This window comes from Nelusetta ayraudi, unplaced genomic scaffold, assembly GCF_046127955.1.
Source record: "Nelusetta ayraudi isolate G7.1 ecotype Tasmania unplaced genomic scaffold, CSIRO-AGI_Nayr_v1 ptg000033l, whole genome shotgun sequence".
Classification (NCBI taxonomy): domain Eukaryota; kingdom Metazoa; phylum Chordata; class Actinopteri; order Tetraodontiformes; family Monacanthidae; genus Nelusetta; species Nelusetta ayraudi.
The window spans coordinates 5,842,501-5,864,600 of NW_027466083.1; the positions used below are offsets into that span (position 1 = coordinate 5,842,501).

The 22,100-nt window shown below is 44.4% G+C and overlaps 3 protein-coding genes across 3 annotated transcripts; all 3 read right to left on the reverse strand.

The window, feature by feature from the left end:
* Positions 1–2,789: 2,789 nt before the first annotated feature.
* Positions 2,790–14,524, reverse strand: LOC142891945 (pterin-4-alpha-carbinolamine dehydratase 2). The gene is made up of 4 exons (XM_076031890.1): positions 14,340–14,524; positions 13,336–13,467; positions 4,294–4,374; positions 2,790–3,019 (listed from the first exon to the last, which is right to left on the reverse strand). Exons 1-4 carry the CDS (start codon positions 14,436–14,438, stop codon positions 2,924–2,926), a joined length of 408 nt encoding a protein of 135 aa, XP_075888005.1. The 5' UTR covers positions 14,439–14,524; the 3' UTR covers positions 2,790–2,923.
* Positions 14,525–14,903: 379 nt separating this feature from the next.
* txndc15 (thioredoxin domain containing 15) lies at positions 14,904–17,329 on the reverse strand. Its single transcript, XM_076031891.1, has 6 exons — positions 17,114–17,329; positions 16,473–16,804; positions 16,188–16,334; positions 15,847–16,010; positions 15,568–15,698; positions 14,904–15,261 (listed from the first exon to the last, which is right to left on the reverse strand). Exons 1-6 carry the CDS (start codon positions 17,208–17,210, stop codon positions 15,065–15,067), a joined length of 1,068 nt encoding a protein of 355 aa, XP_075888006.1. The 5' UTR covers positions 17,211–17,329; the 3' UTR covers positions 14,904–15,064.
* Positions 17,330–17,794: 465 nt separating this feature from the next.
* Positions 17,795–22,062, reverse strand: cunh5orf24 (chromosome unknown C5orf24 homolog). The gene is made up of 2 exons (XM_076031893.1): positions 21,548–22,062; positions 17,795–20,712 (listed from the first exon to the last, which is right to left on the reverse strand). Exons 1-2 carry the CDS (start codon positions 21,552–21,554, stop codon positions 20,060–20,062), a joined length of 660 nt encoding a protein of 219 aa, XP_075888008.1. The 5' UTR covers positions 21,555–22,062; the 3' UTR covers positions 17,795–20,059.
* Between the last annotated feature and the right edge of the window lie 38 nt (positions 22,063–22,100).

The window sequence follows — 22,100 nt, forward strand, 5'->3', positions numbered from 1 at the left end:
AAGAGCAGCTTGGTGGAGACCAGTGTGGTGGAGGTTCTTGGTTAGATTCTGGTCACCTGGTCATCCAGGTCGGCCACGCAACGTGTTCAGTGTCCACCTCAGAAAATGAGTGTCTGCAATGCTGCCAGAGCAAATCGAGCCGATGAGAGATTTAGTGATTTGGATTTATCACCCGAGTCCTTGAACTTGGCCGTGACACCAAGCAGAATGTTGAGTAAATGGTCCCAAACAACACAACTGCAGTGGAGCGTCTGGTTTCATCGTAAACATTTTCCTCAGGTTTTTTTTTAAAATCCCATCTCCATTTAGAACACTTGAGTGTGATAAGTGTTTTTTTATTTTTTTTTTTTTTTTTTACAGGGATGGGGTTTGGGGGAGTTGCATGTTGCCTCATCACCGGTTTAATTATGGATAAAAAAATGTCTCAGCCGGGTCTCCTGGGCCACTTTAATCTGTTTGAATCCTGGGAAGAACCATTCAACATTTATATTGTCTTTAAACACAAAGTTTCACAACAGACATCGTCATTTTGTAATACTTTTGTTGCTTTGAATAGTACACACAGGGGGGTAGCACACACACACACACACACACACATACCAGAGGTTGTGGTGGGTCCCTGCAGACTCTGCAATATACTGTCATTTTATCGCTGTGGCAATTTTGCAATTTGTTTAGTAATGCAATACACATTGTGATATTTTTTCTCAGCCTGTCAAATCTCACAAGAATCATGTTCTCGCTGTGCCCAGTCGGCAGACAAGAGAAAACTTCATGTCTGGCAACAGTAACGTTTGTATGCAAGGAGAGCTGAAGTGACGGCCAGCCGGCTCAGGCTGTGGAGACCCTGGTCCCTCCCTCCCCTGGCTGCAACGGCAGTTCGGCTTCAGTTTGAGAACATGCTGATGATCACTTTTGTTACCAAGACTCAAACCAGGCCTGGATTAATGTTCCCACGTATTCTGTCCAGTTTGGGATCTTTATTCTTCACCCTGGACTCCAGTGGAGGAACTTTGCACGGCTAAGCATCACATAAACGGTCCAGAGCTCTAGCTTTAGTGGTTTGTTTACAAACTCCTGCTGAAACCGAAGCTTTGAAGCTCCATTACATAAACTACAACTGTTACTACTACTACTACTAAAACAATGAAGCGCAATTGTTTACCCTGAGTAAACTCAACTTTGAGAAAAGCTTTATTTCAACCGAGGAAGGTAGATTACACAGGTTGTGTAATAATCTAACATTTATTGTTTGAACTTGAATAGAAAGAACTTACAAGGTTACATCATGCATTAAGAAAAACGTACTTTCTCTTGTCAAGAAACCCTCACTTACACATTATTTCAACAATAAAACATTCAAATATACTAGTTGTTGACCTAACTATTTGCTGTTTGAACTGAACAGTCAGAGTTAAAATGACTAACTATGTCCATCCAAGAAAATTTTCCATGTCTTGCCTAAGTAAGATACAATGGTTCTTATCCATTTATCTTATTCAGTTTAACTACTGAAGATTGATACCAATGGCCTTTTCAAGTTATGTTAGCTCAAGTTTTTAAGGCAGTATGTAATGTAGTCAATTTGTATCATCTGTATTGAACAATAATGGCAATTTCACCAGTTTAAGAATCACAGTGAACACAACTAATGAAAACTTATCTCTCATCTATCTCATTACATGAAGAGACGCTAACCATGAGTTGAACGTGATCTGTGCTAATAGGAAAACTCCTCAGCTGATGCTGCTCTGAAGGACGACCTTAAAGATCAAGGTCCTTCATCATCCACACATCATCACTGCAAACACCCACTTGGAGAGGTACTGTGCCTTTTGTGACATCACAAAAGGTTGAACTCAAGAACTCTGTTTTTTGACAAATTTATTAGAAATTAGAGCAAGTGGAAGACACACAAAAGAGCGACTTTTCACATTTTGAGAAGTTCTCTGTCGAGCTGGAGATGTATATTATTGCTGGAAAACATTTTACAGTGAATAGGAATGAATACAGAGCCAATCTGGTATGAATTCTTGTGAACCCGTTGAACGTGAATCATTTTTTTTATTAAATCAACGCAAGATTCTAACGGGGAACAAAAACGGTGAAGAATATTGTACCACGAAAGCGTCATCACACATTATCTCACTGTGGTCAAGCAATCTGGATTTCTCCTGGACAGCTTCTCCTGGATAGTGGTATAATTAAAGATATCAACATCTGGATTAAAGTCCTCAGGGCAAGGCGGAGAGGAGCATCAGGCGCTCTGCTGCAGGTTTCAAGTGTTGAGAGCATCAGGAAAAGGCCACAGACGGCGGCGTGCTAGTGCAACACAGGTCCCTCCTACTGCTTTGGCTTCTACTCGGCTCTTTACTCGTCGCTGATCTTCTCCTGATGGCTCCGTAGTCGGTAAAACACAGCACTCCCATCTGGCTCATCCCTTTTAAATCAAATAAATCTGCTTCCCACTAACTTTGACCTCTTCCTCATTCTGCTCCTCTCTCCGGAGCCGACAGGAGAACATGTGGTCGGGAGGAGGACTGACGAGGGGGAAAGTATCTCCTGGATGATTTCACAAGTGCCGGACAAAGTGCTGGCGAGCAATTACTCCCCCGTCTAATTCCACGTGCGAAAACAAACACTGGTGTGAAAATCTAGAAAAAGCCACACGCGCTGAAATTGAAATGTGTCAGAGTCACTTAGCGACGGGACCCCGGATCGAAAGCACGGAAGAAAGTTTTCTGCACAAAGCCTCAAAAATGCCATTACGCAGTCACAGAAGGCAGATGGTTTCCCAAAGCAGTTTTATTCTGGGAGAAATTTGTGAACAATATTGTGCGATTGCAAAAGAAAATGTCTCACACATATTTTGTTTTGGTTTTCTGGATCAAAACAAAACAGGAAGAAAAAGAGCACAAAGACATCACATTGAACCTGCAACTTTGTCGATGAACTTGGCCATTTTGACATCCCGCTTTGACAGTCCTCCGCAGTCGTGTGTCGTCAGTGTGACCTGGACCTATTGTGAACACAGACACACACTCTGTTACTGCGCCTTGCGTCTTTTTTTTTGTTTTTAGATCCAGGCTTGTCGCCTGTCGTTTCCCGCCGAGCAGCGGTTTACCCGCCGCTTCGCTTCACTCCAGCGCAGCTTCTCCGGTTACACTCGTCGCCAGATTCAGACATTAAGCACAGGTTGCGGTTTGGTTTTCTCTGTGGCATTACTGTAATAACAGGACTGCAGGAAGCTGGACACGGGCACCGTACCCAGCTGCAGCAGCCAGGGAGGCGTTCTGCCACACAGCTCTGCTGAAACCACAAACAGTTGCTTTTACATTCTTGTTTGGCCGAGTGGAAAAGGTGATAGTTTTGGACAGAAGCGAGGAGGCTGCTGGCCATTACAATACGCTCGCTGAGGCTAAGCCAGCACTGCGCAGGGGGTCGACATCATGCAAACAGATTTACAGACAAAAATAGATGATGGCTTTTTTTCTCTTTAAAAAAAAGCTGCATTTATTAATTCAATTTTGAGGGTTTCGGGGGGAAAATCTCTGAACAAATGAGGCAGAGCAAAACGAAACTCATAATAGAGGACGGCAAGAAATCAGAGAGGAGCGTCGTGAACATTAGCCGAGGCTCAGTGTGCATCGTGCGTTACTGTGGGAGAGTTTCCTTCAGACCCGTGTGTGAGCGTCTGGCGAAAAGTGCCGCGGGCGCCCGGAGACCTGCAGCTCTGCTCTGCAGCCACTTTCATAAAGAGCGGCTTAGCAGCGGCATTCCTGTCGGAGCGACCTGGTCGACCACACGGCATCTCGCCGGCTTCGGCCTAAAGCTGAGAGATTCCCGGGGACTGGCTCTGTCAAATCGGCCGCCACTTAATTTCTGAGGCGGAGGAAAGCACAAACGTTGAGGCTGCGAGGTGTCGGAGGGAGAAAAAAAAAACCCAGGGGATAATGTTGCGAGTGTGCAGCGTTTTGCTGTCACCTTGACTTAGTGAGTGTGTTTCAGGCTTTAGTGCGGAGAGCCATCCACAACCAGCAGGGCTTGTTTGGTGTGAAAGCAAATCTGACTTTATCCGGACTGATCTCAACGTCTGTGTGATTGGAAGTGAAGCGACCGCAGCACTGTATCTCCTGCAGTAACTCAAACTCCTGTGTGCAACTGCAGCGCCGCTCTACAATCTGCGGTTTCTTGAAGTGGATACAAGACAAAAGCAGACGCTGCAGCAGCAGACTGCAGACGTCGCCATTACAAATCATGAGCTGGCCGCCATCATGCCGAATGATTTCTTACCTTATTATAAACGTTGAACCATTCTGGATGATGGTTCATCTTCTCTGCCTGCAGAGCCACTCTTGACATGAAGCCAAACGCCTGGTTGGGAAGGAAAACATGGAGGATCATAGCGAGAAAAGCAGGAAGTGGATGTAATTCTTACAACAAGCAAATTAGACATGGAGGCTTTTGTCTGTGCTACAAAACCCCATCAATCTCTGAACTGAAATCTTACCAAAAAGCATGATTCAGATTTTTCTGAAAAAAGGTTTCTGCCCATTCTAAAGAAAAAAAGTTCTGTCAAATGAAATGAACGAATGCGAACAAGCCAAACAAAAGCTTTTTGAGTGTTCAGATGAGGTCACCAGACCACTAAACTCTCCTCCGTCCAGAAGTGAAATAGCATATTAAAAATGGCCTCCAAGATATAATAACAGCACTTATTACACACGAGTATTAATACAAAGTGCTATATCTGGTGATAGTAATATAAACTATTATTATAGAAATAATGCTAAAGTAAAGACATCAGATTATTATTATTATTATTATTATTATTATTATTATTATTATTATTATTATTATTATATTGTACATAAATCAACAGCAGTAAATCCCGAAAATGTTCAGTTTTATTTTCAGTTCAACCCAGAATGATTAAAAGCTGAATAGCTACAGCTGCATACAACAACAACAACAACAACTCTAAATGCAAACAGCTCCTATTTTGGCACAGGATGGTGGATGCAGCCTATGCACGCGTGCGTGCACATAGGTCAACCTCCTTCACACAGGAGGGTCAGGCAACATACAGACACACACTCACAGCAGTGCACACACACACTTGTCATATTTTCAGTGCGGCGCGAGTCTTTGTCCAATCACAGGCCGTGCGGGGAGTGATTATGGTTATGCTAATTATCTACAAAGAGCCGAGAGAAATCCCTCGTCAAGTCCACAGTGTAGTGGACCTATTTCGGAGCAATTTCCCACTGCAATCTCAATTAAGCCCCTAAATACTTCCTCTCTGCATAATTAAATCAACTGAAACAACATTGTTTACAGGCCTCGGCTGCGGGCCCGTGCACCACCTGACACCAACCCGACACAATTACTCTCACGGAAGAAATTGCTTTGAGTCTCTTTTTTTTCGCTTTTGGAGACGTCCTGTTTGCAGCCCACGGGGCACGACGCGTGTAACGCGATCGGCGGTGCGATGAAATTGCTTATCGAGGAAAAACCGTCCCGGCGATCAATTTAAGTAATTGGCATATTCCTGGAACTTGACCCCACTGGCACCAATTTGGAGAGCCAAGCCGTCTGTTTCTTCTCAGCTCTGGCTGCCTCTAATGGGGACGGTCAAGCAGCTCGCCAGTCAGGTGTCGCTCGGACGCGTCCCGACTCGCCCGTCTGGCCGAGCTGCTGCTGCTGCTGCTGCTGCTGCTGCTGCTGCGGCCGGCCGATCCGACACGGAGGAGTTGGAGGGGCTCCTGCCCTTCCTGAAACCTCACGCTACTGTTGTAGTCTAAACTGCACCAACCGAGACATCATCAAGATGAGACGGAGACAAGACCAAGCCACTTGGAGAATTTATATATCAAAGAACAATAACAACAAAACAGAAAAAGTATCTTTTTTTTTAAAGATCGAGTTTGCTTCTAAATCGACAGCAACATCTCTTTTCAAAAAAACAACTTTGCTTCATAAAATTAAAAAAATAACTAGGAATAATAGGTGTGTCACTAACAGAGCATAAAACGGCAGCAGCTGGATTATTTTCCGTTATTATCGTGTCATTACAGTCTTGACCGGTCTTGATGAAAAATCCAGAGCCGGCCCAGTCAGAGACCGAGACAAGATTGAGTAAAAATGCCTCAGAGTCCGAGACGAGACCGGGACCCTTAAAAAGTGGTCTTGAGACCAAGACCAACCTTGAGTACTACAACACTACCTCACACTCTGACAAAAAACATTTTATAGCCTAAAAAAAAAAACAACCAAGTCTGAAGTTTTCCATTTAGCAAAGAGGCCGAAGAGGTTCAAGCAGCGACAACTCTCTGCGTTTCACACGGCTTCAACAGACGCGGTGGCTTCACGTGCACTCCAGAGGGATTAGAGGTCACAGTTGACTGCAGGGTTACCCGCCTGATGTCAACCCCAGAAATAGCTCTATCATATTGCAGAACATTGCCGGCCGAGTATCATTGTAAATATTCAAACCCCGGACCTATCAGGTTTGTGCCTTCACATCTTTTCCTCTTTTCTTTTGCCTCAAAATTTTAGAACACGTGTAGCCTGGTGAGAATATGTCTGCTAATTATATGTTTGCTAAAAAAAAAAAAGTTTATTTTTCAAAGCCGAGACATGAAATTTATCACGCGCCTGACTTGAAAAGAGCTAAAGAGTTCACGCGTTGTAATCACAGTTATTTTTGATGGAATGATATCGGAATGAGCCTTAATTATCCGAGGCAGGATGAGCTTTAATTTAGCTTTAATTTCTCGGGGTGAAATGAGGGCTTGCGGTCAGTGGAAGCGGCTGCCTGCTGATTATAGCTGCTCTGCTGGACTGGGAGAAAACATTAGTGCCTTACACTCAGACACTTACATGTCTGTTCCTACTAGAGAGGGTATTTGCTTTTTTTTTCAGCTTCATGACCTCACTTTAATACGAGCAATTTCAATTGCAGATATCTGCTAAATGGGCCACAACACTCTAAAGCAATTCAAACCGAGTTGGTAAAGGCTCTCACATCGCAAATGGGAAAGTGCAGCGACTAACACGGCAGAGGACGACGTTTGTTTACATTTATTTCACAAAGGGTTTTTTTATGATTGCAAGGTATTGGTGGGAGATACAGTAAAAACATATTTAGTTTTGTGCAATTCATATTGTCATGTATCCTTCCACAGATTCTCTGATTTCAAGCAAATTTTAGGATGCAAATAATGTTTTCGCAAATATTGCCTCATGCGGCTGTGTGCTCAGCGGCGGGTGCAAAAGTGTTTGTCGTGTTTGTCTGCAGCCCGTCGTTGGAAAGAATTCAAAGGTCTTGAACTGGAATTTTGCTGTGGCGGAATTATAAACTCCTGGTGTTCCACCTCTGATTAGAAGGCTGTACCGGCATCTCGAACCTCTGTATTTGTAATTTTTTTTTTCATAAAAAAACATGCAATCAGGAAATTAAAACGTTAGATTATAATGTGGATTCTCCTTTGTGCGTCTCTTCCTTGGTAATTAGAAAGCAGAGGAGGGCGTGTTAGCGTGGCTGCAGCAAGGCCAAAGGAATTTACAATGAACTAACTGGAGTTTCTGGAACAAAGTGAACAACGGCGGTGCTGTCGGCTGCTGGCGGTGAGGAGGGGAGCAGCGGGACACGAGTGGCGGCGCTCGGCCCGCCTTTCACCCCCGCAGGTCACGTGATGCCGAGCGAGAAAATAAAGGCCACAGCCAAACTCTCGGTGAGGTCCCGTGTCACCGGAGGTCAAGGACGCTTTTGTTTGGCCCGTCTGTCCTGCGCAGGCCCCGCCCTTCCACACCCCCCACCCACTCCCCTCCCGCCCCTCCAGCCCCTCCGCCGGCCGACTAGACTCTCCGGCCAATCAGCCAGTTTCCCCTCCGACTGGCCCGGCGGCCGAGGGGCTGTCAGGGGCGGATAATTGGACGTGACACTGTGCAGGCACCACATCTCAAATAATCAGAAACAACCGACGGGCCGGACCCATTTTCCCCGCCCCCTACCCAGCTCCGGAGGGGAGAGGCGGAGTCTGTTGGGGGGGGTGGGGGGGGGGGGCGATTGAGCGCTATTATGGCGTGATTGTCACACAACACTGGACGAGACAATTTGACGTCGTTGCCGCACTCTCCCCCCTCCTCCCTCCATCCCTCCCACCCCTTCTTGCGGCCGTGGGCTGGAATACAGGGCCGAGTTTCAAACACATGTGTCTGTTATTTACAGATTGGTTTTCCACCGCCGCGCCGTCCAGGGGCTTAGGAACGCCTGCTCGGTCTTGCCAGGACTAAGTGCATGCAGATTGTGCCTTCGTCTCCTCGCTCGTCTCAGACGGACACACACGCCGTGCAAGCAGGCCGGGTACGAGTGTGTGTGTGTGTGTGTGAGAGAGAGAGAGAGAGAGAGAGAGAGAGAGAGAGAGATACACGCGTACCTCCCTGGCACGAGGACACACACACACATATATGTACGTGAAGCCAAGCCGCTCACTCGCTCGCTCTCTCCTCCGTAGCGCTACCCAATGATTACTGCAGCAGCCCCATCATCACTCGCATCAGCATCAGGCCCTGGAAAAGCTCTCCTCCTCCAGAGTGAAAGGCAAGAAGGCTGTGAACTCCACGGTGGTGGTGAAGGTGGTGGTGATGGTGATGGTGATGATGATGATGATGATGACTACACCTCTTACATCTAATTTCTCCACAACGTGCTCCTCGCGAGCTTCCAGCTGGCCGGGATGCAGCCGAGAGGACAAGCTCGGCGTGTAACTGGAAGCAAAAATGTTGCTCCGATTTATCCAGCAAGGTTGCCAAGAGCCGATGATGGTCCCGGCAACATCCAGCTCCTCCGGACGCTCAGAGCAGCGAGCGAGGAGCTTCAGTCGCTGACGGACTGACGTGCCGGCAAACAAAGCAGGGATCTATTTACGTGAGACGAGCTGCGTCACGTTCAGGCGCTGCGTTTCGTGCAAAGTCAAACAACACCCCCTCCCACACACACACACACACACACACACACACACACACACACACACACACACACACACACACACACACACACACACACACCCCTCATTAAACGTAGATTAGCCAGCGAGGATTTCAAAAATGGAAAGAGCAGAAAAGCAGGCTGGTGAGGAGATGGTCCACGTCAGCGTGGGTTCAGCTCTCGCTGTCTCGCCTCTGGCCCGCTGAGCTGCAGCGCGGCGAGGCCGGGGCGCCACACCTCACCGCTTCCCTCTAGCACTTCTGGCAAAACGAGACGACCGTCTCAGTGGGAAAGTTCCACCTCGGAGACCAACGGTGGGGGGGGGGACCTAAAACGGGCGGGCGGGCCTTGCTAAGGTGAACTCTGTTTCTGAGTGGGGAGACGTGCTGAGGCCACCTGAGAAGGATTTCAAGTGTTTACATACATGTGTGCATAATGCTTCGACGTGGCTGGAGGGCCGAGGGTTTTTTTTCTGTTTTTTTCCTGTTGTTTTTTCCTTCAGTTTTTACGTGTCTCGTCGCTCGCGCTGAGTTTGTGTTCGCCAGCGGCTCAGCCTCGGCTGCACACAGGCGGAGCGAGGCCTGCAACCAGAGATAGCAGCTTCTGGGAGACTTGGTGGCGAGAACAAAACGCTGACTGAACATAAGCAGCCGAGAGAGAGTCAGAGCAGAGCAGAGCCGAGCCGAGCCGGGCTGAGCCGAGCCGAGCCGAGCCGTCTGCACAGCTGCACTCTCCTTGGCATCAGGAACTTTGACAAACTGAAACACACTTACACCCAGAAATTGGCACATAGATTATTTTTTTTCTCAATTCTTTTTTGGATGACACAGCAATATTTCGACACAAATTATGACCAAGTAAAGGTTGTGATTTTCTTTTAAATTGCTGTGTAAAAAGCATTGATTGACAGTTGACACTTCAATTTGTAATTATGCTACAGTATTTCATTTTTTTCTTTTGAGCTGCTGATTAATTGCCCGAGTAATGTAAATTTTCTAAAGCTGGCATGGCACTAGATTTTTTATTTTTTTTTTTAAAAGCAAAGGTCTTTCCCCGAAAAACAACTATCTTAATCTTGAAAATATTGCCTAATTTCTGTCAAATTTTTATGCTATATTAACTATTATAGGCCTTTTAAGTATTCTATCGTTTACATTTTTAGATTATTTTGAGGAATGATTTGTTTTTATTAAACTACATCAAACATTAAAATTTTAAAACAACAACATTGGGAAACAAAATTTACTATTTCTATGAATTAGATACTTTTTCCACTGAGTGTTAAAATTTTCACTTAACAATAAATAATGTCTGGAAATACTTTTGAACTTTTTGCCAGATGAATCAACATTAATGTGTGACTAAAACCAGTTAAAAAAAAAAAAAAAAAAAAAGGCAGTTTGGACCTTTTGTCCATTTGAAGTCTTTTCTTTTTTTTTATCCAAAGTGCAACTTCCTCCAAAATGACATGACCATGTATATTTTATCAGTTGAGATAAAATGGCACCAGAACACAGCAGCTGAGCAGGCACAGCTCACCGGCCCTCCACAAACAGCATCATAAGGATACCTATTATATTTGCGTTGCGTGAATGTTTCCAGCCCATCCACTAAAATGCAAAGCAGATGGTCATCTGTAAACATACAAGGCATAAGGCCCCGTGCATAAACAACATCAGTCAGTGCAACCTAAAAACAAGCACAGGCAGCGTTTGCAGTATTACACACACACACACACACACACACACACACACACACACACACACACACACACACACACACACACACACACGCACGATGTGCACGTGATTGCAGGGATTCTCTCTGATGGCGGAGATTCCAGGGAGAGGATTTCCCCTTTCAGACCTGTTTAAATATCACCGGCCCTGATTGGGAGAGTGGAGGAGAACTCACAATCACTCCTCAAACCATCAGGGCACCGGTGACACGACGCTGCCACGTGACCAAGATGCTCACGGGGGCATCATATCGCAGTAATTGTAATTAAATAAAGAAAAAAAGAGTCAAAGGGTCAAATCCAGCCGCTTTTAACCGGTTTGGTTTTATTTGCGGTAACAAAAATGAGCATCTCCTCACAAGATGACTCTCTCCGTGGCGGAGTTGCATCCAGTCACCGACGAACCTCTAGCACCACCCGCGGGCCAGCGAGGGAAGTGCAACGCCTCTCGGAGAGCAGGGGCGGATTTGTTATTCTCATTATAAACTCCCGGGGATCTGATTTCCTCGAGCCCATCACTCGCAGATAAGTGGCGGATGGAAATCAGCCAGCACGTCGCTCCTCATCTCCATTCTCCGCCGGTAAAAAGGCCTTTAAGAGCAGTCATGAAAAACGAGCTGCAGCAGTTCAGTGGGGTTTTTTTCTCGTTTTTTTTTTTTTAGTTAGGGGGGTGGTTAATGCAGGGTGGGGATCGAGGCTGTAGGGGTGGCAAGAGGGACAAATGGGGGTGAAGAGAAAGAACGGGGAGAGCCAAGCGGAGCGAGTTGCCAACATGTGAAATTGGAACAATGTGAGCTCATTCCCCCCAATGACATGGGGCACAGGACGGGAATGAGGGACAGACAAAGGCAGAGTGGGAGGGTGGCATGGGGTAAGGAGGGCCGGTGGGGGTGGGGGAGGATGTGGGGTTGGGGTTGGGGCTAATGCCATGCACGTCTAGCAGGAGGAATGATGGGATTGTTAGTGGTTTGAGAAGCACATGAAAGATTTTAACCAATTTGACTGTTTGTGAAAGAAATAATTCTGATCGAAACCCCAATTGCTGCCAACTGGAGGCCTGGCGAGTCTCAGCGTTAATGCAGCCTGACGCGCCGGGGGTAAGAGGAGAGGCTGCGGAGGGCGGGAGGAGCAGATGCGGGCGGGTGGGGGGGGGTCAGCTGGCGCGCACACCACGGCAGCTTCAAACACTGGGGGAAGTGTAAAAACAGACTATTTTAGGGGCTGAGACGACTAAGGACGGGATTAGAGCAAGTCCGCTAAGTGGCCTTGAGACGTTACGGTTTGCTTGGTGCGACGCGGGGCAGGAGGAGAAGCAGCGAGTCGTCGGCTGGACGCAACGTTTACATTCAGCTCGAAGTGTTTCTCTTTGCCTCCGTTCAGAAGGACCTGGATGACAGCGAGGATCGCCACAACCTTCACAGTGTTTGGAGGATTTCTGGCTTCCAGCGATTTAATGAAGTGACGACAAGCTTTTCAAGTCTTTAGCACTTGGAGCTGGATGATGGTTTAAAAAAAAAAAAGACCCATTAGAGAGTATTTAGGAAATTCTTGGATGCTAAATCGAGACGAGTACTGGAGTGTGACTGAATACACACTCAATGTTCACTAATTGGTGTTTGGTGCAACTGTGTTCCACAAGTGGTCGTAGGCAGAGCAAAACTGGGCCCATTTCGCACTTCAACCATCACAGACTAATCTGAAAAACGATCCCTTTGCTTTGTTTTTAATTTGCACAAATATGATTCCCTCAGACTTACAATTTCATGTTAATGGAGGCACACAAAGTTGCTTGACAGTCTAATTTTGGCACAACTCATCAGCATACCGTTTAATTATTTTACACACAAAAAATCTAAGTCCATTCATTTTAAGTTCAAGGCTTTTGTTCGTGTACCACTACTGTTTTTTCTCACCACATCATTTAATTTAGTCAGAAATATACTCAGTAGCGTGTTTTGAGAAGTTGGGATCCAGTGTAGAAGATTAAATATTGGGAATGCTTTAAATTTCAGCATCTGACAAACAAAGATTTTAGTTTTATTACACAGCTTAAAAGAACATTTTATTTAAATCATTAGTATTGCAATTTAAGAGGTGGTTTTAATGTTGTCAGACTTCTGTTTTGGTGTCATTCTTTATCTTTATTTTTTCGTTTAACAGCATTTTGAACGTTGCTGGATCCCAGTGTTGACTCACTGAATGACAGCAACTTCTCCAAAATCATCCCGTCAATAGCATTTTAGAGACAGAAACATGAAGATCTCCACAACAGAAGAAACCAGTTAGCGTAAAGAGGCCTACGCCCGATTCTGCACCTGCAACCAATCAGGATCTGACGATTAGGGCAATGGCCGCCGTAATCCATATTCAAGTCACTACATAAAAATCAATGGCAGACTCCACCAATGGGCCAGAGATCATCGGGTTTAAAACCCCTGTATCTGTGAGTCCCATCAGCGTTACACTGATGAATTTTATGCAGTGAGATCTGACAACTGTACAAAAAAAATATGGAAGAAACCTTCGGTTTAAAGAAATATTCTTAATGCGGGTGCGCGCAGGCACACACACACACACACACACACACACACACACACACACACACCTGGTTGAAGGTTTTGAAGTGAAGCTCTTTGAAGATGGCGTCTCGGTCCTCCACCTCCATCCAGCCTGTGGCCCTGAGCTGCATCAGCACCTGATCTCTGTCCTCAGGGGGAAGCCAGTGGGAGTCTGACGACTGAACACACAGCGAGAGTGTACAGTAACTAGCACATTATCAAAAGAAGACTAAAGCTTTCATTTAATATGTCAGAGGCCTGGAGATGACTAAGTGCAATTTAAACTGTCCGCAAGGTGGAAACCTTGTACCAATTACCAAGTACAAAAATAGACATGGCAGATGCTGGATGTTTCCAATACAATCTGATTTTATACAAACACAAACACACGCACACGCACACACACACACACACACACATATATTATAATCACAGTGTATTTGAAACATCGCAGAATCACATCATACATGGCTCATTATTTGAAATTGAAATTAGAAATATCAACACAACAAACACACACAAATATACTACAGTAAAACTTATTTTAAACATTAATCAGATAAATCAGTAAAATGCAATAGATGTGTCTAATTCATCGAAATAACTTGTTTTTAAGTCACATTACATCATAAATATCGAAATTTGATTTTAAGAGGTGCTCCACGTTAATGTACTTACAGATAATAAATGATAATTTCGTTTTTTAAGTCTTCAATTACATACATACATACATACATTTTATTTGACATATACATTTACATAAATAATGAGGTTACTTAATACCTGATTAACAATTACTGTTAATATTTTTCAGTTTTTTTGGCGAAACAACAATAGGAAAAGATATGGAAAATATGACAATTAAATTTGCTTCGTTCAAACAGATGGTGCCATAGTCAGAGCACGGTTGAGCGGCAGAGCCAGGGGTCTTCTTGCCGATTAAACTCTATGAAGAAGCCGCTCTGCTACGGTGGCGCCAACATCGATCTTCAGCGCGGTTCACCGGGAATGTCGGACCTATACGAAGGTCCGTGCTAATGCTAACACTCACCATGTTGGACGAGCTGACGAGCGGGAATGCTGACTGCCTCCGTCCGGCCGCTCCCAGCAGACAGCGGCGGGCCCACGAACATGTCCTTAAGCCAAACATTAACCCGGTCCTGGCAGGTGGAACGCGGCGGAGTTCCGGGGAAACTGTCCCACCACCGCTCGCCTGCACCTCTGGTGACCCCGTTTGTTATCATAGCTGCCTAGTGCAGTGCCTGATTAAAATCAAGACTACAAACCCAATGTGCAGATGTCTTGAATACCAAATCCTCTAGATAATTGCTGAAAAAGTAAAACAAACAAACAAATAAATAAATAAATAACAATTTAAAAAAAAACTTCAAACACTGGTCATTCTTTAATTCTGTCTGATGCCTTCAGCATTTACAACTAAGGCCCTCCAGTTAGTGCAGCTTTTCTTACATTGTCTTCCACACATCACCTTAACAAAGCACCACTGCTTTGTACTTTGAACACTACTTTAATGTCTAAAGGTAAAATACCAAATAAGACAAAAGTCTGCTCCTCTGATATCTTCCACGTGACCAAGAATACTTAAACACACACATTTCATTATATTAAAACATTTTATTTACAATCATCACTCAATTCTTGCTCACACTTTTGGAAAGATCAGGAAAAATTAGCATCTCAACTTCAGAAAAGTAGCTTCATAATTTAACAACTAATTTACATCCAGTGCATCAGAGAGCCTGTTCGTAAGTATTTTCATTCCTGATGCTCATGCTCCTGTCCAGGGACAAGCCAGCGGATGCTGTCTGTTCGCAGAATAGCGTAGATAGTGAAGCCTACGATGAATAACACCGAGAAGACCAGCAGCCAGTCGATGGACCTCACAGGGACACTGGGGAGGGGGCCGAGGTGGTCTGCACCCATTACTCTCCTGTCAGGGGCAGCATCAAAACCTGCAACAGTTCCACAGACAAAGAAACACACAAAGAAAAACATAACAAATGGTTTGAGAATATACCTTTTATTCTTCCACATGGACGTGCAACTTCTTTACAGTTTAAATTATGCACTGCCTTCATTTTAAACTATTTAACAAGAGCACTGTAGTTTACAGTGGACTTTAAACAATCAAATTCAAAATATCCAAACATAAGGTACCCTTGTTGGCATATTTATTTATCTGATTGTCCTTGGCTGTACTCGTGCTGAAAAAGCTGGACAGCGTTGACCCAAACTCATGTCGCAGTCCTGTACTCTACCTGTCTGGTTTATAATGAAGGAGGATAGCATCTCCAGTGTTCTGTCTGTATGGTTGAAGCGAGCGACAGGTTTGGCCCCCTGGAACAGCAGGATGTTGGGCACTGCCACAGTCCCAAATCTTGTAGAGAGACTGTTAGGAGAAAAGATGGACTTACGGACAAGACTGTTGATTTTAACTTTTGACCTTAATAAGATTAGCACTGCAACCAACAAAAACTCAGAGATAAAAGTCGGAGATGAACACATTATATCCAGAAAAGAAAAAAATGGCCATTTACCTGCTGTGCTGTGATGCATCCAAAGCCAGGAAGTGCATGCCGGGAAAGGTGCGAGGCAGAGCATTAAAGTGAGGTGCCAACCTGGCTGAAAACTGACACCAGGCGGTGAAAAACAGCACGACAGAGCACTCAGTGCTGTTGGCATTCAGGAACTCCATCAAGTCCTGAGTGAAATGACAAACAAATATAAACTACAGGATCATCTTCCTGGAATTGAAAGGCATTCATCTGTATGTAGGATGTCTTTAAGCAGAGTCAGCTGCTGAAATAAAAGTTCTGTTTTTTTGGGGGGGGGTTTTTGTAAATGTCCTACAGTTTGAGTTAGGATTGAACAGAATTACCTGAGAAGAATTGAGGACCTGCACTGCAATGTTGTCCATTTCTGTGATGTTCCTCTTGTCACAGTTCACCTTGTACGTCTTGGCGCTTTCTGTGGCATTCTGCTCTTCAGATGACGACAGTTCAGCATTCACTATATCAATAGTCATCTAGAAGCAAAGAGCCTGATTAGAATTAAGAGTTCATCTCCGACATTTCTATTACCACAAAACTGTTCTGAAGCACAGAGTATTTGAATTGTAATTCGCCCATGAGGCCTCTCTGTGACAGTGTCACTAAATGCCAACCTGCTGCGTTAACTCAGTGCCCTCCACCTCCTCTTCCTCTTCCAGTGATGCTCCTGCAACAACATGAAGAAGTGGACCACACTGGGCACTGTTCTCATCACAAGGTGGAAGGAAGCCTGCCTGGGAATCCTTTGCGTTTTTGGGAATGAGGGACTCTATTTCAGCAGGGTCAATGAGGGCTTCAGAGCCCATCAGCGCATCTGCGATCTCCGCCGTCTTGAATTGTCTCTTCGACAGCGAGTCGAGGTCCTCAGACTCCACGAACTTGGGACTGTTCTCCGATTTGGGCGCCGCATTCTCGGAGAGCATTAGCCCAATTGAGTCGGCGTTCTCTAAAATGAATAAATGAAATAAAATAAAATACCAAAAGTCTTACATTACAAAGCACAATGATCCAGATATTATGCATTAGGCTCATCGAAGACAAAGGCTGGAAGATTACTACTGAATCGATGGCGTCAGTGAGTCATTTACATGTACAACACAGCATTAAGACAACTCTTAGTGGAATACATCACCAAACCGAACGGTTCGTGTTTTGATTAGTTGAGTGCCAGTGTGCTGTTTTTTGTCCGTGAATATCCGCAGTCTTGCGCCAGTGTTTGGGCTAGCATGAGTGCTACATTGAGTCCCTTGCTTACCTTGGGCCAACGCAGACGAAACCGTCAACACGCCACAATAACACAAAATAAATGCTAACACGCACGGCGTGTAGAGTTTGTCTAAAACCCCCGTCATTGTTTCCCTCTATAATTGCCTTCTTGTCATCTTAAAATGCAAAGCAGAGACGTTAGGATGAGAGAAATATTTGACGCCGCGGCGGAAGAAAATAAATGTTACACCGGACTTACTTCCGGCGTGTGGTCGATATAGGTTACGTTTCAGGTTTCAGTTCCGTCAAGCAGAACAGTACTTTATTTGCGTCGGGGCAAAAAAATAAATAAATATATATATAGTTAGATTTTGAATTGGAAATTAATTTATTCATGATCTGAGTTTGTTGCATACTGTCTACAAAGTAAAATTCAAAGAGTGTTCTTCTAAATTGGAATTTTGTTCACAAGTGTTGTTAGTTTTTCTGAACGCAATACTTACTGCTGATACTAGTGAAGCAATACTAATAATTTAAAATAATAACTAATACTAAGTAATTCATACTAGTAAATTCATTCAAACAATGTTGGAGCACTTATATACATGTATAGAATCTTTAAAACATTGCCAAAATTATAAGTAAAATAATATTTTAACAAGCTGCAAGAGCAATTTTAAGTTAAAACGTCACATGATGCAACAAAGAATATGTCCAGAAAGCAACAGAGCAGAAGTCACTTTCAGATTTATTACACAACTTTTTTAACATTCCATTACAACCATGCAGGAAAAAAAACAGAAACATAGAAAGATTTACAAGTTTTGCCCGTCAAACCTCAGGAACAACTGGGCCACCTGTCTTCTCTGGTACACTCAGAACAAGAGGTAATAATTGTGTGAATCGTCATCTATACAGAACATGTGAATTTAGAAACACACACAAAAAACACCTACGTAGGAGAAAAAAAATATTTTCAAGCTTTCTTTTCCTGTTCCTTGTGTCAGTGCTGATTCAACTTAAAAACTTAAGATAAAATGAAGATGACAGAAACATTGATGACAGCGTTTGATGGATTAGGATTAGGTGAACCTATTTTAATAACCTATACCGATCACATCAAGAGCTAACAATTAATAATTTTTGATGGCCAGAAATTCACAAACCATTGGTCAGTTAACATCAGATTCTTTGGTAAGAGGAGACTAAAACGAATGTTTGTGTGAGACATGTCATGATCCTTATGTCCACACTCAACACAACCAAATAAGGGTGGTATAAAAAAAATGATGGCAATAAAAAGCATTAGTATCAAAGTTTTTCACAGTACAATACATTTGACTTATTATTGCAGCAAATATTTTCAATTGTATTTTTTATCACAAAAAAAATTCAGTGAAGAAACTGCAAGTGTACGCGCAACAGGGAAATGATTCCACTTTTTTGTTTGTAACTCAAAAATCGTATCTTACTAGATGGGATCATCGAGGTAACAGTTCAACAAGGATAAATATTGAAGAAAAGAGATGGATCAATTCTGCAACAGATTATTTCCGCAAATGATTTCTGCTTTAAATCCCATCATGTGAAATATTCATAACTTGAACCACAAATTTAAGAAGCAAAAAAACACCAACATGTGACTTTACAACCGCAAAATGTGACCACTAAGCTGTAACTTCCGGCCGAACCGTGTGAATTATTTCAGGCAATGATCATGATGGAAGTGACAATTTCATCATTCATCAAAGATGGGAATGTAATGGTGCCAAATGTCCTCCACTCTATCAAAAACAAAGAAAAAAACAAGTGTATCTTATAGCTTGGAAATCACAAACCATATAAAGTCGCAATAATCGAAAAATGTTTGTTACAAGTTGATAAGTCTCCTTAAACGCATCTACCCTACAAAATAAAACAATGGACAATTTTTGGAGGAGACCCCAGAGCAAACACACCTGCACTGCTAGCTCACTTTAGCAGACTAAAAGACAAGCAAATTTCCAGCCGCTTCAATTTTCTAGGATGACTTTGACCTTTCACAACAATCTTTAACCTGCAGGGAAAGAGTTGCTGACGTTTACGTGCATTAATATACGGACAAAACACTGTGACATTTATAGGGTGAAAGGTGAGACAGAAGTAGCAGGAATCAAGGTTTTTAGTGTTAAATCCTCATGCAAAGAGAAAAAGGTTGAAGTTCTCTGGAATTCAGGATTTTTTTTAAATTCAGTTTTAGGATTTCCTATGCTTGTGTTTTTGAAGTGCCACTCAGCAAGGCACTTGACCCCCCTGGTCCCTTAAATGTTATTTTTGGATCTTTTTCAAAGCAGACACTCAAAAATGAAAAACTGAATCCAGATTCATGTCTTTTTGGGAAACAAAACAAGAGACATTAAAAGGTGCTACATATCACACTTTGCTTTTTAAATACAGGAGCAACACTTCAGGCTTCCCATGGTGACAACAATGCTGCTACTTGTCCTTTTTCCTCCTCTTCCTTTCTTTTGCTCCAAGAGTGCATATATCCAACAACACAGGCAAATACTATATTAAAACGGTAGTGTGATTACCAAAAAAATCCTCATCTGTTCATGTGTAATACTGTGAAACAGTATTTTGCACGTTTGTCTGACACCTCGGCTGTTTAGTGTGATAAAAACATTTTAAAATGAATGAGCATTTGGATCATTCGTTAAGGATAAAAATGCTACATACAACACACAAAGAACTAAACGTGTTGAGATAAGAGCTCCTTCACTGAAAGAGTCCCCAGTGTCAGTTTTCTTCAGTCCTGGGCAGTGAAGGCTTCTGCACACCGCAGATGTCCAGCACAGTCTTCAGGTGGCAGGCACACCGACGACAACAACAACAACAGAAACGCTATAAAAGGTCCCGGAGCCGCCTGGAAAGCTTACAATCACCCCGAGGCTCGTCAAGGAAACCTGTACACGTACATTTCCCAACGGAGGGTCGGTGAAAACGAACGCGGCGGTTACTCAGTGGTAGTCTTGTCTTTGCAGGAAGGTTCACAGAGAATATCCTTGTGCGGCAGCGGGTAGGGGAACGCCGCCCCGCTGCAGGGGCTGTTGTAAGGCAGTTTGTTTTGGCGGGACATTCCCTTGATGCTGCCTGGGGGCCTCCCAGGACTGACCTTGTACCCCGCCGCTCTGGTCGTACCCAGCGGCCTTCCGGGACTCGTCTTGAAGCCGGCGGCTCGAGTGGTGCCGAGAGGTCTCCCGGTGCTGGTTCTGTATCCGGCCAGCTTGGTGGTTCCTAGTGGCCTCCCACGTCGGCCTGTCTTGCCGGCACCCTTACCCTTCTTCTTGCCCTCCTCGGGGGCCTGGTCGGCGCCCTTAACGGCGGGTAGCTTTCCTGGGGCGCGGGGGTCACTGCCAAGCACATCCTGTCTGTGGCACACCATGGCCTTGTGGCTCTGGGTGGGCAGCACCATGGGAGGCAGTGTCATCTGGAGGGAGGGCGGGGGAGGAGGGTAGAACTTATTGGGCTGGGAGGTGCACAGTTCAAAGTGGGAGGCGGGATGGTGGCCGTCCTCCGCCAGGCACGACGGCCGGCTGTTCATGCAGAAGTCGCTGCTGGTCACCTGGCGCATCATCTTCTGCTGGGGACGAGTGGGCACTGGGTTACCTCGATGACCACAGGTGTTGCAAGAAAAAAAAAAAAACATTTGCAGTTAGAACCAAAGAATTTATGCGTAAGGCTAAATCAGGAATAAAGTGAGACTACTTCAAAATTACAGTACAGCATGTGAATTGAACTGATTGAACTGTGTATGCAGCAAACACATCTAAAGGAGTAAAATAGAAGCAATTTAGCTGCAGTGAGTTCAGAGACAAGTAAAACAAAGAAAAAAAAACAGGCATAATGAGCTGCTGACCCTGACCTTTGACCTCTTAGAGCAAAGGGAATTTAAAGGGGCAAAAAAACCCACAAACTCTTATTAGTATGACAAGAGCACCAAGTACGACTAAAAGAAGTACATCTTTCTTCTGTCCAGTTTTTTGTTTTGTTTTGTTTTTTTTGCACACATTTACAACAGGAGCGGCAGGAGGACTAAGTGCCGCTGTGTCCTGCGGAGGACAGAGTGGACGTCACTTTCACATGCAGCTGTTTGTCTACACGCCGTGTAGTAACGACTCATTCATAAAGCCTTGTGCATAATTCGCACGTTTCTGACTCTACACACAACCACGCGCACGCACACGCAACAAACAGTACAGACGCTTTCCGCCACTCTATTCACCATAGGACGAAATTTAGCTTAATAGCCCAAATAACGGTCCGGTAGGAACGGCGGCTTTTAATGTCGGTGTAGGGCAGAGGGGGGGGGGGGGGGAATCCCACCGGAAATAGGTGGACAGGTAGCCTGTGGGAGGATTTTTTTTTTTTTTTTTTTTATAATGATAAAAGTACCAAGTATGACTAAACAATTGAACGTGTCATCATTAGCGCTGACGCTTACTGTACATCGATTGTTCGCAGATGTCGGAGGAGAAAGGGTTAAGCCGAAAAATGATCTTTCATCTCTTCACAGCTCGAGTCGATCCATTCTTCCCGATGTTTTCCCCCTTTTCGCGACGCAGGACGTTAGCTAGCTAACATTCAATAGCCGTATCCGTCTCTCCGTTAGCTGTTTGCTGGTTAAAAAAACGCGACGTGAAGTCTTTCACCCCCTTTTTTCCCCACTCCCTCCTCTTTCTATCTCGCAGCTCCAGCGGTTTGGATAAGAAACGCAGCCATTTTCCATTAAAAATTAATACGACGGGAGGGCAGTCTGAGCATGCGCAGTGCACCACACCGAGGATGTAAAGTGCTTTTTTACCCCCTTTTTTAAAAAACACCCCTCCACCCTCCCTTATGTCTCCTCTTGAAGCCCTTTATCTTCCCGTACATTAAAAATCCACAGCCGGTTTATCTGCATCCAGCCAGAGAAGCACCAAACGTGTTTCAGTGGTCGATTCTGCAGCACTGGGATGAAACCACAGTATGCTTTCTGTGCCCAGCAACGAGCTGCA

Excerpts from the sequence above, each read along its gene's own strand:
- LOC142891945 (XM_076031890.1), bottom strand. The coding sequence starts at position 14,438 with ATGTTTGGCTTAAGGACATGTTCGTGGGCCCGCCGCTGTCTGCTGGGA. Across the intron at positions 13,468-14,339 it reads TCGTCAGCTCGTCCAACATG|TCGTCAGACTCCCACTGGCT; the intron begins GTGAGTGTTAGC and ends CTGTGTGTTCAG. Across the intron at positions 4,375-13,335 it reads ACTTCAAAACCTTCAACCAG|GCGTTTGGCTTCATGTCAAG; the intron begins GTGTGTGTGTGT and ends CTTCCCAACCAG.
- txndc15 (XM_076031891.1), bottom strand. The coding sequence starts at position 17,210 with ATGACGGGGGTTTTAGACAAACTCTACACGCCGTGCGTGTTAGCATTT. Across the intron at positions 16,335-16,472 it reads GCACTGAGTTAACGCAGCAG|ATGACTATTGATATAGTGAA; the intron begins GTTGGCATTTAG and ends CTTTGCTTCTAG. Across the intron at positions 15,262-15,567 it reads CTTCATTATAAACCAGACAG|GTTTTGATGCTGCCCCTGAC; the intron begins GTAGAGTACAGG and ends GAACTGTTGCAG.